The 20,631-nt window shown below is 39.4% G+C and overlaps 1 protein-coding gene across 1 annotated transcript in view; it reads left to right on the forward strand.

Annotated features, from left to right (window-relative positions):
• The window catches only part of gng13b (guanine nucleotide binding protein (G protein), gamma 13b), a 25,608-nt gene continuing 4,977 nt past the window's right edge, over nt 1-20,631 (forward strand). The window contains exons 1-2 of the mRNA XM_023270146.3: nt 1-466; nt 18,456-18,582. Of these exons, the coding sequence (XP_023125914.1) occupies nt 18,485-18,582 (98 nt within the window). The 5' untranslated portion in view covers nt 1-466; nt 18,456-18,484. The remainder of the gene's footprint in view (nt 467-18,455; nt 18,583-20,631) is intronic.

Consider the following 20,631-nt stretch of genomic DNA (forward strand, 5'->3'; position numbering starts at 1 on the left):
CGCACACGCACGCACGCACACGCACGGTCGCTCATATAGGAGGATCCCAGCGGAGCAGCGGCCAGTGAACGGCGGAGCGCGCACCGGACCAGTTCTTTAACTTGTCCTCCCTCCTCCCTCTCGGTTCATTCAGCAGCAGCAGCAGCAGCCAACCGGACTACCGGCTACCGGGCAACGAGAGACTCCACCAGCTCCAGCAGACAGCCTCAGACTGATCGTCATCGTCTGTTTTTTTCACTCCGGAGACTGCGGATTTTATCCTTGATCTTTACCGGTGGATACCGAGAGTCCGCGCCGCCTCCCCGCGAAGAACCGTAAAGTGAGCTGTGATTTTTTTTGTTTTTTTTTTCCAGCCAGGAAATTAAAATCCGGTGTGTCGGTTCCAGCGGCGTCCCTCCGGTTTAACTGCACACCGGTCAGACTTGGAGAAAGAGCAACAGTCTCCACCGGCGCATCAATCAGTGAGGTAAGGGACGGAGCATTATACAATCACCGGTGCGTCTTTATTCCGCTGCTCCAGGAGATTCTGGAGCCAGAAGTCATTTCGCATAAAACATGGAGGTCAAATTGACCTCGGAATGATCATCTACTGTAATTTATCGAGGCTCTCCGCGCAGCTCTGTCATCACTAGTTTATTTTAGCTCCACTCCACAAAGTGCAACAATCCGGCTGGACCATTTCATACTTTGAGCCCCCCTCCTGGTACCAGGCCACACGGAACCCACGAATGTTACATAAAACTTAGATTTCTCCTCTGCACTTCCTCCTCCTCTAGCCTCTTCTGACCCTGTTAGGAGACACAATTCTTGTAGTTTGTGACGGAAAAGTATTTTTTTCTAATCCAGTAATGCTCTGTACATTGTTCTGTGTAATAAATAAACAGCAAACTAATGAATATGAACATTCGAGTATGAAATATGAATAAACAGCTACTCTTTGTTGCTCCAAATATCACAGATCCATGCATAGATTATGAGAAAATCGCCCCCTGAACACAAACATGTAACCGACTCCCAACCACACCTAGATACAGCCAGACCCAAAGGTGATCTTTTAGTGCTTATTTTTTCTTTTACCGTCGTCATTTAGTGTTTCCTTGTGGTGGTTTTTGCAAGTCTTTTGCATCACTTTGTTTGAGGGTATTTTCCATCAAAATATTTGATTTGAGTTTCTTTGTGGTTGCTTTACGTCTCTTTGTGGATATTTTGTGTCTCTTAGTGGTTGTTTTGTGTCTCTGTGGTCATTTTGCATCCCTTTGAGGTTGTTTTGCATCCCTTTGTGGTTGATTTATGTCTCTTTGTGGTTGTTTTGCATGTCTTGGTGGTCATTTTGCAGCGGTTTTGCATCCTTTTATAGTCTCTTTCTGGTCAGTTGTGGTTTAGTTGTTTGTATTTGTGTTGTATCTCCCTGTAATTGTTTTACATCTCTTTGCAGTTGTTTGACTCTTTTGGTGCTAATTTTGTGTCTTATCATAGCTTGTTAGTGTGATTCAGCTCCTTATGATGGTTTTCCATCCCTTTTGTAGTCATTTTTCCATCCAGCGGTATTTGTTTTGGGTCTCATTATGACTGTTGTGGATCATCTCTTTGTTGTCATTCTGCATATCTTGGTATTGGTGTTGCGTCTCTTAATGGCTGTTTTGTGACCCTGTGGGATCGTTTGCATCTCTTTGTGGTTATTCAGTATCTACGACAGTTGTTTTTCCTCCCACTATAGCAGCTTTGTGTCTTTGTAGTTCTTTGGGGCTGTTCTGCATTTCTTTGTGCTCATCTGTTGTCAGGGAGGGTTGGGTTGTGCCACCTCTGGCTGCTTCTCTGGTTCCACCCCTGCTCCTGAATCTGTTTCCACCCCGTTGGTATCTCACATACTCACATCCACAGACATACGGGCAAACATGAATTCCATCCAGTCCAGTTCTGTATCGATCAGATTCCATTGATTGGATATTTCTCCCCATGCGGACAGGGCCGCTGTGGTGCGATATGAGCTGGACTGGTCCCAGCCACTTCAGAGCTCATTGATGTGCCGAACAGACCAGCCGGTTGTAAAAGCTCAAACATCATCTGTCAGCATCTGGCATTTATTATCCTCAGCAGCATCTCCTCCTCCGTTTAACGACAAGGAGCTGCTTCTTTCTTTCTTAGTCTCCACTCTCAGCTGGTCAGAGGAGCTCTGCCTGTTCCTTTCTATTTTTAGCCTCTATTTACAATGCAGTAGCTATAGAGGCAAGAAGAGTCTCTCACTCTGTTTCCAATCATCTGTCTCTCTGCCTCTTATTTATCCTCCTCTGTCGTATTTTCTCGCTTGAAGTCCTCACCTCTTTCTCTCACCTTTTCTGTCCCTTGAGTTTCCTGGTTTAACCTTCAACCGTGATCATAGGAGTCATAGAGAGGCATCGGTTGCAGTCCACCACACACTGCCACCTGCACACACACACACACACACACACACACACACACATACATGCACACATGCAGCACATGTGAGGCTGTGAAGATAGCAGAGGAGACGGGGGGGGAAAGGTTAATCTCTGGATGCTTTTGACCCAAATCACTATGCGACCTACATATCCTTCCCTAACTCCACCACCCCACTTTCCCCCTCCACACACCCACCCAAACATGTCTTTTGACAAGCGCCACACACAAACAAACACGTGACAGCCTTGTTGATGCCGAGCCATACTACTGTGAACACCAAGTTTCTGAGGTCCAGTGAGTTATTACCTGCTCGTGACCAAATGCACCAAAGCTGCTGAGGAAAAAAGTTTGACAAGAGGTTCTTAGAAAATACTTTTTAAGAAAGAAATGTAATCTTGAGGCAAACCTGACTTCCCTTCTAGGCAAGTTTCCCCGTTTAGACTTACAGCTCCATATATGCCAGTAATCACTGTGTAGACACCCACACTTAAAACAATGGCGATATATCGATGCTCTGAGCTCTAGTCAGCTGTAAAACTGAGACCACTACTATGTAACCTTGAACTGAGTTCATGTTGGTCTCCTCCATTCATCTACAGCCTCAGAAGTCAACAAAAATGATCAAGCCACAACCATTAGTCCACATTACAATCCATTACACACACCCTAAGATAAATTAAATGAGTGTTACGTTGGTGTATCTTCACTTCACTTGAATCCATTCCAATGAATCATGGAAATAGATGTGCAAAGAATGGAGAAAAACAAAAGCAAAGGAGAAGCAGAGGAGAGAAACAAAAGTACCTATAAATTTACTAGAAACGTAAATAATATTGTGTTTGTTGGAAAATTTGGTTTTGGAATCACCCGCTGACGCTGAACTGCACTCATGTTTCTAACGTGGTGTTGGAGGCCACTCTGTCTGTTTTTAAATGTGGGAGGGACAATAGTTTACTATTATGTTTTTGAATGTTAACCTAAGGACTACAAAGAGCTAATGAAAAATTACCCCAAAGAGACACAAAACAAGTCACATGACGCACAAATGCAAAATCGCAACACGTCAAGTGATCAAAACATATTCAAAACAACCAAAAAAAACTATTACAAGAAATGTAAGACCACTACAAAGACATGCAAAATGATTCCAGAAACACTCAGAACAATGAGATGCAAAAGAAGAAACGCACAAGCACACAAAATTCATCTGAAAAACACACAAAATGACTTCAAAGACATGCAAAACAAAAAACTGCTCTAAAAGAAATGTATGATCACTGTAAAGACATACAGAATGACTTCAAAGAGCCAATAAAAATGACAAAAAACACACACAAAACAACCACAAAGAGACTCAAACTGACTACAAATGATGCTCCTGCTTTTAACTGCAGTGTCTTTTACTTACGACGCACTTGACGCATCAGTGCCCAGGGGCACATTGTCTCATTATCCATCCATGGGCACAGGCCAAGCTATACTTTCCACATCTGTGTATCAGTGAGAGAGAGGTGGAGTGATGTAAATTTGTCATCTGCTCTTAGGTGAACTGCATCAAATACATGAAGCACTTTGTCGTCAATGCATTCACCTAGTTTATTCCACTCATCTAGATCCATTTTGTGGTGCTTAACAAAGATGTTTTCCAATAACTGCATCCTCCAGCTCCTCCTCCTGGAGACCTGCCAGCTTCCCTTTGCTTTCAGTTGTATATCATGTCTGTACAGCTGATGTGCGTGTTGACCTACACTTAAACTGACTCCATGTTCTCCTGTACTAACCTTAAGTGGCAGGCTCCCTCTTGCCTCTCGTGATGCTAAAGGTTACAGGCATATTTGGTGTTGAGCCTTTTTTGAACAGACTCGGCTTCAGTTGGGAGAGAATTTTCTCATATTGCAACAAAGCAGTTATCATCCCTGGCAAGGATTTCCTCATTTTCAAATTCAGATAGCCTGAGAGAGTTGTGAACAAGGTCCCAGGATAGTTGAGTTCCCTCTGTTGGTACGAGAACTCATTACGAACCCGAAGGTGAACTGCTTGCGTCAGACTCGGAGGTGCTGACTCTCATCCCGACCGCTTCACGCTCGAGTGCATTCGGCCTTGTTCATGCAGGAGGTCACGGTCCGATGAAGCCGGCAGTACTACTCAATCAGCAAAAAAACACTTTTAACTGTGACAATTAACTAACAGTAACAGTGGGGTTTGGCCGTTGGGTATAAATCTGATTCTGTGGCCTGATACACTTCAGACCACTTGCGTATTTCCACAGTGTCACTCGCCAGAATCTTCACATCAACACAGCAGTCAAACGCCAGCAGGCGTACACATCCTCACCACATCCTGTGTGAACAAGACGCAGAGCTTTTTAGACTTTCTCCTCATGGCAGATGGTGGAATGCCAGAGGGAAAAAAGACTTCCGACATGTTTATCCTCTTTAGTACAGCGAGAGAACCTTTGAGGAAGCCGTGGTCTTGGGACAGAAAGCAGACGGGGGTGATGAGTGGTTTATAGTGTTTTTATCAAGAGATCGCAATAAATTTGTCACTGATATATTGCCGTTTTAATACACTTCACAGGCACCTTTAGATGTGACTGCTGGTTTAGACAATATGTGGTACTTTGGATGGTTTTATCAGCAACCACCATAATTGGACATGACTAGCTCCTGGCTTTGCTACAAAGAAAGAGAGGAAGAGAGACACTGCTAATGTGCAGAGTAATGGATTAACTGTTTCAAATTTGTGAAAATGGACAGGGAGCACTTAGTGAGGAGGCATCTGTGGAAGACAGCAGGAGACAGACGGAAAACAGATATTAGAGAGCAATGAAAGGAAGACAGTGAGAATGCAGCAGGGGAGAGCAGCCGCAACAAAAACCTCCCGATTCAAACCTCACGGTGTAAAACAGCAGTAATCCACATGGCAGGACAATAGCAGGGTCTCTCCATTATTTACATTGGGTGGTGTCAAAGGTTCTCTAAAGCAGAACTGCAAAAGATAAACAGACATATTTATTCATTCAGCAAATCCCATTTAGAGTAATTTGAGAAAGAGAGGCAGACAGGACAATGGAAAAGGTAAACTGTGGGACAAACATAAAAGATAAAACAAATGTAAAGATGAGTGAGAGGAAAAAAGTAGGGATAGTACTGTTAATAACATTTTTGATGTTTGCTACAGCCTAATGTCATTACAGTTAGTAGTAGAAGAAATTTCTGGTGTCCCTGTTGAGTATGTTTATGGAATCTGATTTTATAACATAGTAACCCACTAGCTTTAAGATCCTTTGGCATCAAAACCACTCTGTTACCTCATTATCATAAGGTGCTCCAAGATGGTGGCCAGTTAATTTCGATTAATGTTGCTCACTATGCAGATTAACAAAAAGTCTCTCAGGGTTCCAACTTCTGACCATGAATGTTTCGGACACTTTTGGAAGCACACAACATCTGGGTCAATATATAATTGCAGGACTTTTTGTAACATAGTTGACAGGTATCATAGTTGACATTTTTGCTGTTTTCAGGCCTAAAATCAACATGGCCACCTATAACCAAACACCAATTCAATTGAAATTGAAAGTTATTTAAAAAGATATTGCAGGTATTGTATTCTAGTTGTCATTTATTCTTCTAATCTGCAACACCAAGGACATTTTGAAGGACATAATGTATTACCACCTACACTACAGGGTGGGCAATTTGATCTTTTGTTGTGAACAATCTTGGCTCTGCCTTAACTCATACAGATCCTATCATTGATTGTGCTTTATGTATGAAAGTATCTCCACCTTTTCCAGTCCAACTGCTGCAAGCCAGCTCATCCTGTCTGTTTCCAGACCTGCTGGCTGCTCTCGTGTTGGTCCTCCATGTCATTCAGCTGCCTTTCCAGTTTGTCTTTTGTCCCATGGGTGGACTCCAGCTTCACAGTCTTAGATTGCAGCTGGCGACGGTCGTCCTTGTTCTGCTCTCCAAGAGATCGCTGGAGGGCCTCACCAACCAGAACCTGCAGCAGGTGGAGAACTGGTTCATGTGCTGTTACCCCAAACTCACAGAGGGCAAAGACACTACAATGTCCTCCCGAGATATGATTGCTAATAATCATCACCACTTGGAGTCCAAAACGGTGATGTTGAGATGCAAGAGATGCAAATGACCACTTCTCATCAGAACAGTGAGATTCAAAATGAGAGCAAAAAACAGGATGCAGAAAGACTTGTGAGAGACAGGTTTTGTATCCAGGCAACCATATGCACACCTGTCCATGCAATCATAAGTTCAGCTACATCTGTGATTCAGGTCATGGATGGAATTTTGCTCAACAAGATTCTCACGTGATGTTTTGGACAGATCACCCACTCATACTGCATTATGTTTGTCTAAACTATGTAATACTATGTAGAAAATTTGAGAAGATCAAAAACTGCAAAATGATGCTAAATTTATCAGTGCAATAGTCATGGACACTGCCTTTTCTACACTTTAGTATCTGCTCCTGAAAAACAGAATCTACTCAGAACAACAAAAGCAGGAGATTAAGAGCTTTCAGTAGTTACGTTTAGGAACTCACAGCTCTTTATCGGTTAAGGTTAGCAGCTGATCGAAGCATGAAACAAGGTACTATATGAACATTTGAACATAACCTTATTTTTCCCCTCACCTTAAAGCACTTGAAAATTGTGATGCATCAAATGAGAATATGAAAAATAACTGGAAGATTCAGTAACATGTCATGAAAGAGATAAACAGGAAGTCCTCGACTTACGTTGGAGTTCTGTTTGTACGGATTGACATAAGTCAATTTTTGCCTTAAGTCGGAATTCTGGTGAAAATGTGAACAAAGCCGTTACGTGCATCACGATATTGGTCAGTTCTTTGGAAAAGTCATGAATACCAATGACTTTCATGCATGTATGAATCATTTTAGTTAGTGAATGTGGCACAATCCATGGTGGTGTACAACCGTTTCGCTCGGCAACTAGTTCCACGTAACCAGTTCCGACGTAACAACGTAACGACGTAGGTCGAGGACATTTTAAACTGAGGACCTCTTGTATCACCCAAATTTGTACACTTCCTTGTGTTGACAGAGCTGTGCAACAAGTTTCACCTCTTTTTTTAGCTGTCCAGTTCTAAGCTTTAATGTCAGAGCAGCCTACTGTACATGGATGAACAGCACCAAACAGCAAACAGCCAGTTAGCAACTATATAGTAGAGGAGCCTTTAGTAGTTTAAGAGACAAATACAAACTTGATAGCTACTAATGTGATATAACGCCTAAAGACAGTGGACAAATCTTCATGTCCCAATCAAAAAGTCAAATTCATTCACATCTCAGCCAATTATCAACACAAATATTTAACTGATGAGGCAAATTAAATGTTAATTTGTCAAAAATCAATAGGTATTCTGGCGAGTATGCAGTGATTTTTAGCTGTATTCAGTGTCCCACCACCCACCACATTTACCTCCTAAATAGAATCTACAGCAAAATGTTGTGCATCCCTGTCTGAGTGAGGACGAGACAGTGAATTAGTGGAGGAAAAATTAAAAAAAAGACGGAAGGCAAACAGAGACACGAGGAGACAGGGAGAAATGGAGACAGACAGAAGCTGAAAAATAGATGGATAGAGCAGCCCTGCAGATGTGAAAGTGGAAAAGAAGCAGAGAGTGAAAACAGGGATGAAGACGATGGTGAGTGATAGAGTTAGAAAGAGGAAAAGCATCCAATCGCTCTGTCGTCCCTGGAGGATGCTGCTGAAACCTGATCCCAGCCAGGAACTGGCCATCACTCCACCTCTCTGTCTGTCTAATATTGGTAAGACACACACACATTGTCCTGCAATATTGCACCTGGTGTTTTCCTCATCCTCACAAAGGGACACACATGCACAAACCTCACTGACTCACTGATTATAAATTTCTCTTTGTCTTTCATACACAAACCTGTCTCTGTCTGGCCTTCTTCTCTCGTCTCTCCTCTTCAATCGCATTTTATGACGTAGTAAAGGTAGTCATATCGGACCAAGATGTTCAAATAAAAAACATTTATGCAGCTGAAATCAGCCATGCAGCCCTCAGGCTCTTAGATGTTCAGCCAGATGATTGATTAGTTCCGTTCCACCATCCGTTGCGAAAAGAAAAAATCATTAACTGCCAATTATCACTTAAGTTTGCTGAAATATTCATGGCCTGGTGTGTAAAAATTATTTTTCTTTTCACCCAAAGGCATAAATTAGTAGTATGAATTGTTTTATAAGATACTCTTAGTGCAATATTTTCTAAGACAGTGTGCATATAAGTTGTTGGGGATAATTGGGTATTCTGGGAGACATTTACTTTTTTACCAAGTAATAGATGAGAAGTTCGATGCCATTCTCATGACTGTAAATCAATCTGAAACTACTCAGCAGCAGGTTAGCTTAGCTTAGCATAAATGCTAGTGGAGCTGTTGGCCTGGCTCTGTTCTACAACAACAAAATCTCACTAATGACCAAACTGATTGACAATTTGTTTAAAGAAAACTACAACTAAAACCAATACACCATTTTCACACTTCAGCTCATGATATGAAGCTATATCTAGCAGCAGATTAGCTTAGCTTAGCTTAGCATAAATACCTGTAGAACTGTTGGCCTGGCTCTGTTCTAGAAGAACAAAATGTCATAAATTACCACATTTATTCACAATTTGTTATAAGAAGTGACAACAACACATCATTTTTACATTTCAGGTCATGTTATGAAGCCATATCCAACAGCAGGTTAGCTTAGCTTAGCATAAATGCCAGTGGAAACTGTTTGCCTGGCTCTCTCCTGAGGCAATAAAATATCACTAATTAACACAAAAATTCACAATTTGGTTAAGAATGTAAAAATAATACATCCCTTTTACTCTTTGGGTTATCATATGAAGCTACAGTCAGTAGTTGGCTAACCTTGCTTAGCATAAAGGTTGCTAGACACTGTTTACCTGGCTCAAAAACAATCTGTTAATTAACACTATAATTCACAATTTAAAAAAAGAAATTACAAGTAAACACATCAACAACACATCATTTAACATTAGAGATTATCCTATGAAGCTATAGCCAGCAGCAGGTTAGCTTAACTTCACATAAAGACTAGAAACAGGATTCACAACTAGCCATAGCAGCTTTAAAACAGCATAATAAAATGTTGTTCAGTTAGCTGGAAGTGTTGGTAGGTGGATTATGCTACATTTAGAAATGGCTATAGCTGTCTCCAATGTTTATGGTAAGTGAAGCTAACCGGCAGCAGATTTGCTGTACAGTTGTGGGAGTGGTATTGATCTGCTCATATTCCCCTCGGCAGGAAGGCAAATAAGTGCATCTCCCAAAATGCGGAGTAGCTGCACATTAGCCAACTTAAAGTACAAACCGATGCCTCAACAGACAGAAAAGCTCAGGTAGGATCATCGCTGCTGATGGTAATAGCGGGAGCTTTTAATAGGCTGCAGCAGCATAAAGTTCAACATAAAGTATGTCTTCATCAGAGCAGAGGTAGTCGTACTGAAGTCCAAACCTGTTCCAGGTTTGAAATATGTCTCCGCCAATATTTCATCCTGTCAAGTCAACTTAGTGTATAGTTTACCTACATATAAGGTAAACAGCTGAATGAAAGTGCATTACTCCTTAGACCCGGGGTGTCAAACATGCGGCCCGTGAGCCAAAACCAGCCCGCCAGAGGATCCAGTCCGTTGTAAAATGTAAAAATTACAGAGAAGACATTAACTGCAATTTGTAAAACTATAAATTTAAAGAAATTCTAGACCATGACAAGTTGTTTTGATAGTAAAGTGTAGTACTATATTGCTCATTATTCTGTTGTCATTTTGCGTCTCATTTTTGTCATATTTTGTCTTATTTTTGGGTTTTTTTGTCCTTTTTTGTCTGAGTTTTGTCATTTGTCTCATGTTTTTGTCGTTCTGTGTTTAATTTTTGTCTCGCTTGTGTTTTTTGTCTATTTTTTGGTTGCTTTGTAACTTTTTGTCTAATTTTCTTTTTTGTTATGTTTCGTGTTGTCTCATTTTTGTCATATTTTGTCTTGTTTTTCTGTCCTTTTTGTCAAATTTTTGTTGCTTGTCTTATGTTTTTGTCGTTTTGTGTTTAATTTTTGTCTCACTTGTGTTGTTTTGTCTATTATCTGGTTGCTATGTAACTTTTTTGTCTCTTTTTTTGCTTTGTTTTGTGTCATTTGTCTCATTTTTGTCATTTTGTGTCTCATTTTTGTAATATTTTGTCTTGTTTTTGTTGTTTTTTTGTCTGACTTTTGTCATTTCGATCACATAGCAAAATACCATATTATTCAGTTCCAGATACCTGTGACCATATGTTTAGTGCCTTTAGAAATTTCATTTTGTCCTTAATGTTTTGCAAAAAGAAAGTTTATTAACTTGACCATTTTCAGAATGTACTTTTTGCACTAAAACAATGGGAAATATTTAGAGTTGTGGTTATTTATGGGTTATTATGCTGTGATTTTACTGGTCCGGCCCACTTCAGATCAAATTAGGCTGAATGTGGCCCCTCCACTAAAATGAGTTTTACACCCCTGCCTTGGATCAATAAAAGACCAGTAAAATATCTGTCATTGAGACAGACGTATATCATAAATGAACCAGACTTTAATGTTTGTAAAAATGTGAATGAGGAAAGTGACTTAGTGCTGTGTAAATTAGTTCAAATTGGAAAAAAAGTTTTAAGCTATATGCTATTAGAAGTGTACAGTCCAAAGCTATACAATACAATAATAAACCATAAATTGATGCAGAGATGGCATAAAATGCTGGAGAAAATTTCACCAAAATGCAGGAAACTAACTAAACTTCCCAAGAGAGGATGCACAGATAATCTGCTTGATGTCCTCTCGATGTTCAAACTAAATCTACACCCATGAATAGGATGGATAAATTCTGGATTTGTGTGTAACACGCAGCCACTGCCAAGCTTTCTGAAGAGCATTTTTTTATTGTATGAGTAAAAATAGCAAGTAGAGAGCTTGACAGCCATTTAAAGATAAAAGACATCACAACAAACATCTGCAGTGGTTTATATACCGTCGCTGATTAGCATCCGGAGTTTCCAAGCTGTGCAGTGGAGTAGTTGTTGAATCCAGAGCTGCTATTTCCTGCCTTAAAATGCCCCCTCACTCACTAAACTGTCATAAAGGACAATTGCATAATATCAAGCATTATTCAATCCCCCTTAAAAATACCATTGTTGTTTCTGTGTTCAAGCACCTTCAACAAGATCGATTCTGAGTGCAGACCAGACAAGCACTCGGCTCACCCGAATCCTCAAATGACTCACAGCACACACGCACACATGTACGGGTACACAAGTACACAAGTACACACACAAGAGGGGCAGAGTATTACTGCGAGAGTATAGTGGACACAAAGCGTGGGCGGGGAGTGAGAGGGAGAGCAGGAGGGAGGAACAGACAAAGAAAAAGACGCAGCGGAAGAGAGTTGTTGTGGAGAGTTGACCGCTGGCGTGTTTGGTTTTTATAGCCGCAAAATCCTGTAATAGAAATTAAAGTCATATGATAAGTTATTTGTAAATGTGGCATGAGATACAGGTGTAAACTAGACACAAAATACACACTCTAAGTCCTGATTATTCATTACACATTTTGGGCAATATCTTGAGTACTGCACTGGAGCAAAGATACGGTTATCCCATACCTGTCAGTAACGGAATTTGAAAATAACAGAAATTTTCCCATGCCCAGCTCCCTTCCCGTCCAAATGCCCCTTACATTTCCACAAGTGTGCACACAGCTAATCCTGAAATCATCACGATGCAACTGCTTCTTTTAAAATACCACTGCACAATTTACTAGTGCAGCGCCAGAGAAGGTCCTGACCTCCCTGGGGCCCAAAGCAAAAATTCTACTGAGAAACCCTCCTACCTGACCCAAGAGCCATGCCAACCATTTTCCATTACCACATAGTCACACCTGACACCCCAGTCCTCCCACTACAATCCTTTAAAACTGTTTGCTCCATCTGTCGGTCCAAGAATAAGCAAACTGTTAGCAAACAGAATAAGGTTTTAACAAACAATATTTATTGTACTTAATACTTTCCTTAGGATCCTATAACATAAATAGAAATTGTAGACAGCATGAAGTGTAGAAACTCTTAACTTTGGCTCTGTTGCCTGGTAATGAGTCCAGTCCTTTAATTGATGATTTCATGAACTGCATCAGGCCCATTCAAAGTGCCTCCACCAGATTTCCTTTCATACATTTTTCAAAATAAATTACCATTTGTACTGTGGCTTGGCTAAACTACTTAATGGTTACTGGGAGATGTGCGGTCATGCTGCCCAGTTTTCAACATTTAATCAAGACTCAGTGTCAACCAATTGTTTTCCATTAGTTCAGAGTAGTAAATAAACTTGAGAACAGTGTCACTGTTAAAGGTTCGAAGTTGCTGGAAGAAAGCTCAACTTTCATTTCATATGAAGGCATGTTCCTGCGCCACACATTTATCTTTTCCAAGCTGGACTTCATAGACACAGTTGTTGTATTTCACATTCAGTTTAGTGAGATTGAACACAAGCAAAAGGTGCACTGTTCAGTATGGTTTAGACTAAAAAGAGATGCACTCAAAGCTGGCACATCAAACCAGTAGAGAAGAAAAGTTCTGCAGTTCACTCCCACGATGTTTGTTCCCTCTCTTTTCACGATGAGGATTGTTCCACTTCATCCTCTCACTGCAGCAATACCTACTTTGACATTAGGAGGAGGCAGAGTACTGTAAAACAACACTTAAGTACCTTAAACCTGCATACTGTCCATCAGCCAGCGGGGGGCGACTGCAAAAAGAAATTTGATTGTATAGAGGTCAATGAGATGTTACTCTACTTCTCACTTGAACGGCTACCTTAGTAAACATTTTCCTAATGAGCTTTTGGTCCTAATTGCTACTTTCAGGTCTCCTTTAACTCAGCATGTTGTTCATTTTGTAAATAATGCTCCAATTTCGATGAAAACAGGCAATAAAGAGGGGTATGTGATTGACAAGTCGCTACTGTATAGCTGTAGATAGTGTTATATAGCGCCAATTCACAACATGTCATCTCATAGCATTTCACATAGTAAGATGAAGATCTTGCGAATTTAAAACAGAAAACCCAACGATCCAAAGTAGCCTTCAGATACTCAATTAGCAAGCAGTTTGCAACGATGGGAAGGAACCAAAAAAAAAATCCCAAAAAACAGAGCCTTTAACTGGGAGAGGAAACAAAAAAAGCTCTGACAGAACCAGGCTCAGGGAAGGTGGCCGTCTGCCTCGACCAGTTGGGGTGAGTGTCATCTTAGTCTCCAACTTAGTGTCAAAACATTAAGAATAAAAATTCTACACTGGAAACTTCAAAAAAACAGTCCATATGTCCATCTGTTATATACAGTCAAAGGGCAATTGCCTGCAACTTAAATGGTGAGCACATGAGCAGCACTATGTCCTGCTTTAACGGAGGGAAACCCAGTAAATAGGTCTGGTGGTTAGGTCTACAGAATGTCCTGTCGACCTATTTTTTAGAGAGAGGTTAAAAATAATGAGATTTACAAGACAATTTTTAAACAGGAGGACAGGAGGGTAAAATATAAAGGAATCCCAATTTAAAAACAGTATTGACAGTTACTGAGTGAAGCAGATAACACTGTTATGTCAAAACTGAAAAAATATACCCTGCAACAACACCGGCTATACCTGGTAATAATTCACAGAACTTGGTAGTTTTTATATTTTGGACAGCACAATGCTAGCCGTTTCCTATGCTTCCAGTTTTTATGCTAAGCTAGGCTAAGCTCGTCTCAATTCAAACTCCATACTTAATCCAGACTTAATCTTCTTGTCTAACTCTTGGAAACAGTGTAAAGAAGTAGGAAAGGGTAAGTGCAGTTATGAGTGCTCTCAGATAATAACAATATTTTGAGAAACCTCTCTAGGGCTCAGCTCCCTTTTAATGTGACATTTATACAGTCCAGGAGTGCCAGCGATGACAGTGGCTTTGACCTGGTTAGTCTCTTTCTCCTTCTTGCCCAAGGTTGAAGTGTACAAAGCTTCAACCATATCCTCATAAAACCTCATACTGTCATCTACGCTGCCTCAGTTAATAATCCTGCAACATTTTCATAAAGTCCATAAACATTTAGTGACATTAAATTCAGATTAAAAAAGCAAAAGCACCCAAATGGCTAATTGCTAAATGTCTATTCCAGGGGTGTGACATTCATTTTAGTTCAGGTTCCACATTCAGCCCAATTTGATCTCAAGTGGGCTGGACCAGTAAAATCACAGCATAATAACCTATAAATAACCACAACTCCTAATGGTTCCTTTGTTTTAGTGCAAAAATGTTCACATTTAAGGAATTACCTTTTTACAAAACTCAACTAAATTATGAACCACCTGAAATTTCTGAAGGAAAAATGAAATTTCAACCACATTTAGCCTCATAATTTACACATTACAAAGGAACACAACATTTAGTCACATCTGGAACTGAATGATATAGTATTTTACTTTAAAAAAAAAGACAAAAAAACAATAAAAACAAGACAGAGTATTACAAAAATGAGACACAAAATGTCAAAAGTGAGAAACAAAATGACAATAAATCAGACATACGACACGAAACAAAACAAAAAAAGAGACAAAAAATTTGACAAAAGTTACTGAGCGACGAAAAATTGGACACAAAAATAACAGAGGTGAGAAACAAAATGACAAAAACGCTATACAAAACAACAAATAAAGCAAACACAAAATGACAAAAATAAGACAAAAAACAAAAGCGAGACAGAAAGGAAATACAAAACGACAAAAACGTGAGATAAATTACAAAAGTCAGACATAAAAACGACATGAAACAACAAAAACGAGACAAAATATTACTAGAATGAGACACAATGACCAAAAAAACAATGAACAATCTAGTATTTTACTTTATGATCAAAACAATTTGTAATTGTCTAGAAATTATTTTAAATTTATAGTTTTACTAATTTACAATCTGCAGTTAATGTCTTCTCTAGAATTTTTACACTTTGAGGGCCGGATTGGACCCTCTGGAGGGCCGCTTTTGGCCCACGGGCCACATCTTTGACCACCCTGGTCTATTCTTTCCTCTTTTTCAGCTGTAGTCTCGGACCAACAAACAGATCTCTAAAAGATTCCACATTATGATGACATACGATACTCAACCTTCAACTCTGATTACAGCTAATACCTGATGCTATGACAGAATGTGCTACTATTTGTATCCATGGGTGAGATTTAGTCTTTAGCTAACTGCATTTTCTCCTACCGTGGATGAAATAGATATGACCTGTCAAAGTGTATTAATCTCTAAAGGTTGTGTGAAGGAAATACTGATCGTGTAATGTTGTATGGATGTCTCAGATTTTATAGTTTTAGAAACGTGGTGCAAGATTTGTTAGGACATGCTGGCGCCTGGAATCTGTGAGGATATTTCCTAATTAAGAGGGTGTCAAGAAGCTTAAATGTAATTATGCAATTCAAGTAGAATCCTTACAACATCTCCTACATTTGCAGAACAATAGGAGTGAGAATGACTAAAGTTATTTTTGTTGTTCTGTGGTATCTTGGTGAAATTTTACATTAGTTTCAGTCTGTCCCAACTAGTATGAAAGGACGAGTTACAGGATCCTCTCTTTCTCCTTTGGTCCCTCAGTGATGAGTTGTCCTCACATGAGATTTGTTTCAGTCTCACCAAAGTTTCCCTTTGATGTAAAGATGTGGATGGCTGCTGTGAGATAGCAGTGAAAAAACATTTTTAAAAAGAGTTGGGACTTCAGCCAGTTACGTAAGTTTAGAGGGCTGTTATTTTCCTGTGTTCTACAGCACGTTTCTAAAAAAGTAAGGACAATTTGAAGAGTGTAAATGAAAATACAAATGTGCAAATTATCTCAACTCCATATTTACTTTAAAATAGTACAAAGATAACACATCAAATGCTGAAACTGACTGACTGGATGGTTCTTTTGGAAAAATATGTGCTCATTTTGAATTTGATGCGAGTGACACATTTCAAAAAAGCTGGGAAAGGGCCAGCAAGAAAATAATAATGGTTCCCAACTGTTTTGTCTGATGTACCCAGACAGCCTTGTCACATTGATTGAAGTGCCCTTCATCAACACCACTCCTCATGTGTTGAGCTGATTCGAAAATGGATGTCATTTAAATACTCCCTCCAATGAAAATGTGTCTAAATGGCATTTCTGTATTTGCTAGAAGTAAAATTATATTATGAGTGAAAGAGTTGGTCAACATCATGGCTCATTGTAGTGATAAGTCTCAACAACACAGATTCAGACTTCCAAAGTTTAATTTGTAACAAACCTATTGTACTAATCCAGTCACTTTGCAGGGTGAGACTTTCTTTAGAATCACTTTCCAGTTCAAATATGTTCTTCTGAAGTACCCCAATATTACAGTTGCCATTGTGTAGCATTGAGTAGTTTTTACAGATGTACCCACAAACAACATGACCTTGCGCTGAGCACAGGCGTGTTATGCATGTGTACATGATGTATGGATACCGAATCACGTGACCTAAATATGTAGCAGGCGGCGGGAATTGATGGGACTCGGAAACACCCCCACAATTTAATCAATTGTTACTTTATCATTTCCGACGGATAAGTCCTGATAAGTCCACAATGCTCGATTTGTAGTAGGATCGCAATCATGTGATCGTCAGCAGGCAGCTGACATAGCGTTCGCTTGTTGTCATGGTTACAGTGACGCCGTGCCCCTATCTCACAATGATACAGAAATCTTTAAAAATTCGGTGATCCAGACTATAAGCCACATCACTGCCAAAATCTAATGAGGTGGTCCTTGTGTCATTTCTGACCTTCCCTGAAAATTTCATCCAAATCCGTTATTTTGTTTTTGAGTAATGTTGTGCACAGACACACAAACAGACGGACAAACATATGCCGATCATCACATAACTCCACTGTTCCTTGGCGGAGTAATAAAATGGCCTTTGTCATTATAATAATATATTAACACAATCATACTGTCAGTTTTTCAGTTACTTTAAGAGGCAGAAACCTGACAAATATTTACCATTTTAGTTAAACACATTATCAATTTATTCATAACTTCTAGCAGCTTAAACTGTGAATCCAATATCTTTTCTGTTTATCTGTTACTTTAAGGTTTCAGTCATATTATTACATTTGTCAGCATTTTTTCATTACAGCTAACTGCTTGAACTTTTAATCAGGTAGATCATTTTAATTAATTAACTGTAGCTTAGAGATTCTCTCTCTTGCTGACCAGATTGTACATTCTACCAACTGCAACGAGTAGTGTTCTGGTGCCACAGCTGATTCAATGTGTACATAGACATTTCTTAGTCATAATTTATTAAGGTGGTGGGATATGAAGGTGAGGCTAAGGTCTAAACACTGATCTCATAGATTGAAGTTTTGTGTTGGGACAGCAGACAGCTGAGGAGAGGTAACTAGGACACAGCACAAGTACACGCCGTCCTTTTTCTTCTTTTTGGGTCCTGAAGCCAAACATTTTCTCCTTTCCTTCCCGAGAGATATTGAATATCAACTCTACTCTAACCTGCTTTCATTAATCTTGATATGAAATTATCGAAGTGCAGGTGGCAGTAAATAAGAAATGAGCCAGAATTTGCATAATGCTCGTGATTAAATTTGGCATATTCATGAAAGCTGTGGAAACGGAAACATGGAGCCCAAAGGACACAAAAGAAGGCCACTGAGGGCATCCTGTGGAGTTAAGAGCGTCCACCATTTATGGCACCACTTGGTTGTACTCTATGAATTTAACAGCCTCTATTCTCCTTCCTGTAGGTGGAATCGCTAAGCTGCAGTTATAAATCAGATGTACTTTGTGGTGTTCTTGCTGCAGGGCACAGATGTATTGAGTGCATCTGCCTGCTATTTAACAGTGTACTCTATAAATATAACTCTGGCCTCCTCCCACTGTGTACAGGTAGAAAAGCCCTACATCAAGCTGCAGCCATGGATGAGATGGACCTGCCCCAGATGAAGAAGGAGGTGGAGAGCCTCAAGTACCAGCTGGCCTTCAAAAGAGAGAAGTCCTCCAAAACAGTGACCGAGTGAGTAGTTAGTCCACTCTGTGCAGCGTTCAAGACCCTGAAATCAACTGAGCACATAAATAGCCCTGACCCTCTGGGACTAAAATTGAAATAGTTTTTTTTGTAAAGTACACTGAGCTCAATGTTTAGAGCACTTTCGACATGACAAATATGAAGCTACAGCCAGCAATGATTAGCATTAGCTTAGCATAAAGACTGGAAACAGGAAACAACTGTAAAGCAGAGGTGTCAAACTCATTTTAGTTCAGGAGCCACATTCAGCCCAATTTGATCTCAAGTGGGCTGGACCAGTAAAGTCACAGCATAATAACCTATAAATAACAACAACTCCACATTTTTCCCTTGTTACAGTGCAAAAAAGTACATTCTGAAAATGTTCACATTTAAGGAATTATCTTTTTGTAAAACATCATGAACAACCTGAAATATCTCAAGAAAAATAAATTCAATTTCAGCAACATTATGCCTCACTTTATCATTTTACACATTACAACTTCCAGATCACAGTGTTTCTACAAAGGAACAACACATTTACTCACAGCTATCTGGAACTGAACGATCTAGTATTTTACTTTATCATCAAAATAACAGAAGTCACACAAAAAAGACCCAAAAAAAGCAACAAAAACAATACAAAATGTTACAAAAATCTGCCGCAAAATGACAAAAACGAAACACAAAATGACAAAAAATTAGACAAATGACACAAAACAAAAGACAAAAAATTAAACAAAAAATGGAGAAACGACAAAAACGAGACAAAAAAACTACACAGATGACACAAACAAGTCCAAAAATGACAAAAGCGAGAAACAAAACAAAAAACGTAGACTAACACAAGCGAGATAAAAAAAAACACAAATTACAAAAACGATACAAAACACTGAATAAAGCAAAACACAAAATGACAAAAATTAGATAGGAAACAAAAGCGAGAAAAAAAGGAAAGACAAAACAACAAAAACGAGAACCAAAACGACAAAAACATGCGACGAACGACAAAAGTCAGACACGAAAACAAGACAAAATATTACAAAAATGAGACACAAAATGACAAAAGAACAATGAACAATCTAGTATTTTACTTTATGATGAAGACAACTTGTCATGTTCGAGAAATTATTTTAAATTTGTGGTCGTCCTGCGGGACAGATTGGGCCCTCTGGAGGGTCGGTTTTGGCCCACGGGCCGCATGTTTGACACCCCTGCTGTACAGGGACGAAAACACAACAACAGTGTGTAATAGTTAATATAAATGTGCTTTTTTTGTAGCTATAGAGGCTAGCTGTTACTTCTTGTGTTTGAACTAAGCTAAATGGTGCTTCAGAATAAAAGCATGTGGTGTCTAATTATCTTATTAGTATTTTCTTATCTTTATTTTATAGTTTTTAACAATGATGTGTTTGTCCCACTTCTCAAAAATAATGGCTTTAATTATTATACAAATCCAAAGTTGGTCAGTGTGGCACACATTTGATGTTTGAGTGTGTAAATGTGTTTCATGCATCAACTGACATACTTGCATAGCACATAAAGCACCATTACATATTCATAACATGGTATATTCAGGAGCTTTCCTGCCGTACATTGCAGAGCTACACAGCATGTGTCACCTTCTCAGAACAATTTAAATGCAGATGAACTACAACTACATACAATGACATACATTGGACAAAACAATTTCGTCTCAAGGTCCCCTCGTTCACTCGTTCTGGTGCTTTTTAGTGCATCTCGCTGTCTTCACGAGCAGATGGGGTTTGACCAGAAGGCATGGAACTATTTCAAATATTTTTAGGGCATTTCATTTATAGTAGCTTGACGGAGAAAACTTGATCATTCATTCTTGACTTCAGAAGCAGGAAGCAAAATTTAAACATCATTATTAAATCTCATCTTCTAAAAACAGCTGAGTGCACCAGAAGCAGTCAGTAAGAGGGTTTGAATTGAGACTATTTAATCAGCTGTTGTTTCTAATGTGACTCAAGTATTCAGTGTTTGTTTCAAAATTCAGGAAATATCCACTGTTATACACTGTGATAAATACTAGCA

Source organism: Amphiprion ocellaris, chromosome 19, assembly GCF_022539595.1.
Source record: "Amphiprion ocellaris isolate individual 3 ecotype Okinawa chromosome 19, ASM2253959v1, whole genome shotgun sequence".
Taxonomy (NCBI): domain Eukaryota; kingdom Metazoa; phylum Chordata; class Actinopteri; family Pomacentridae; genus Amphiprion; species Amphiprion ocellaris.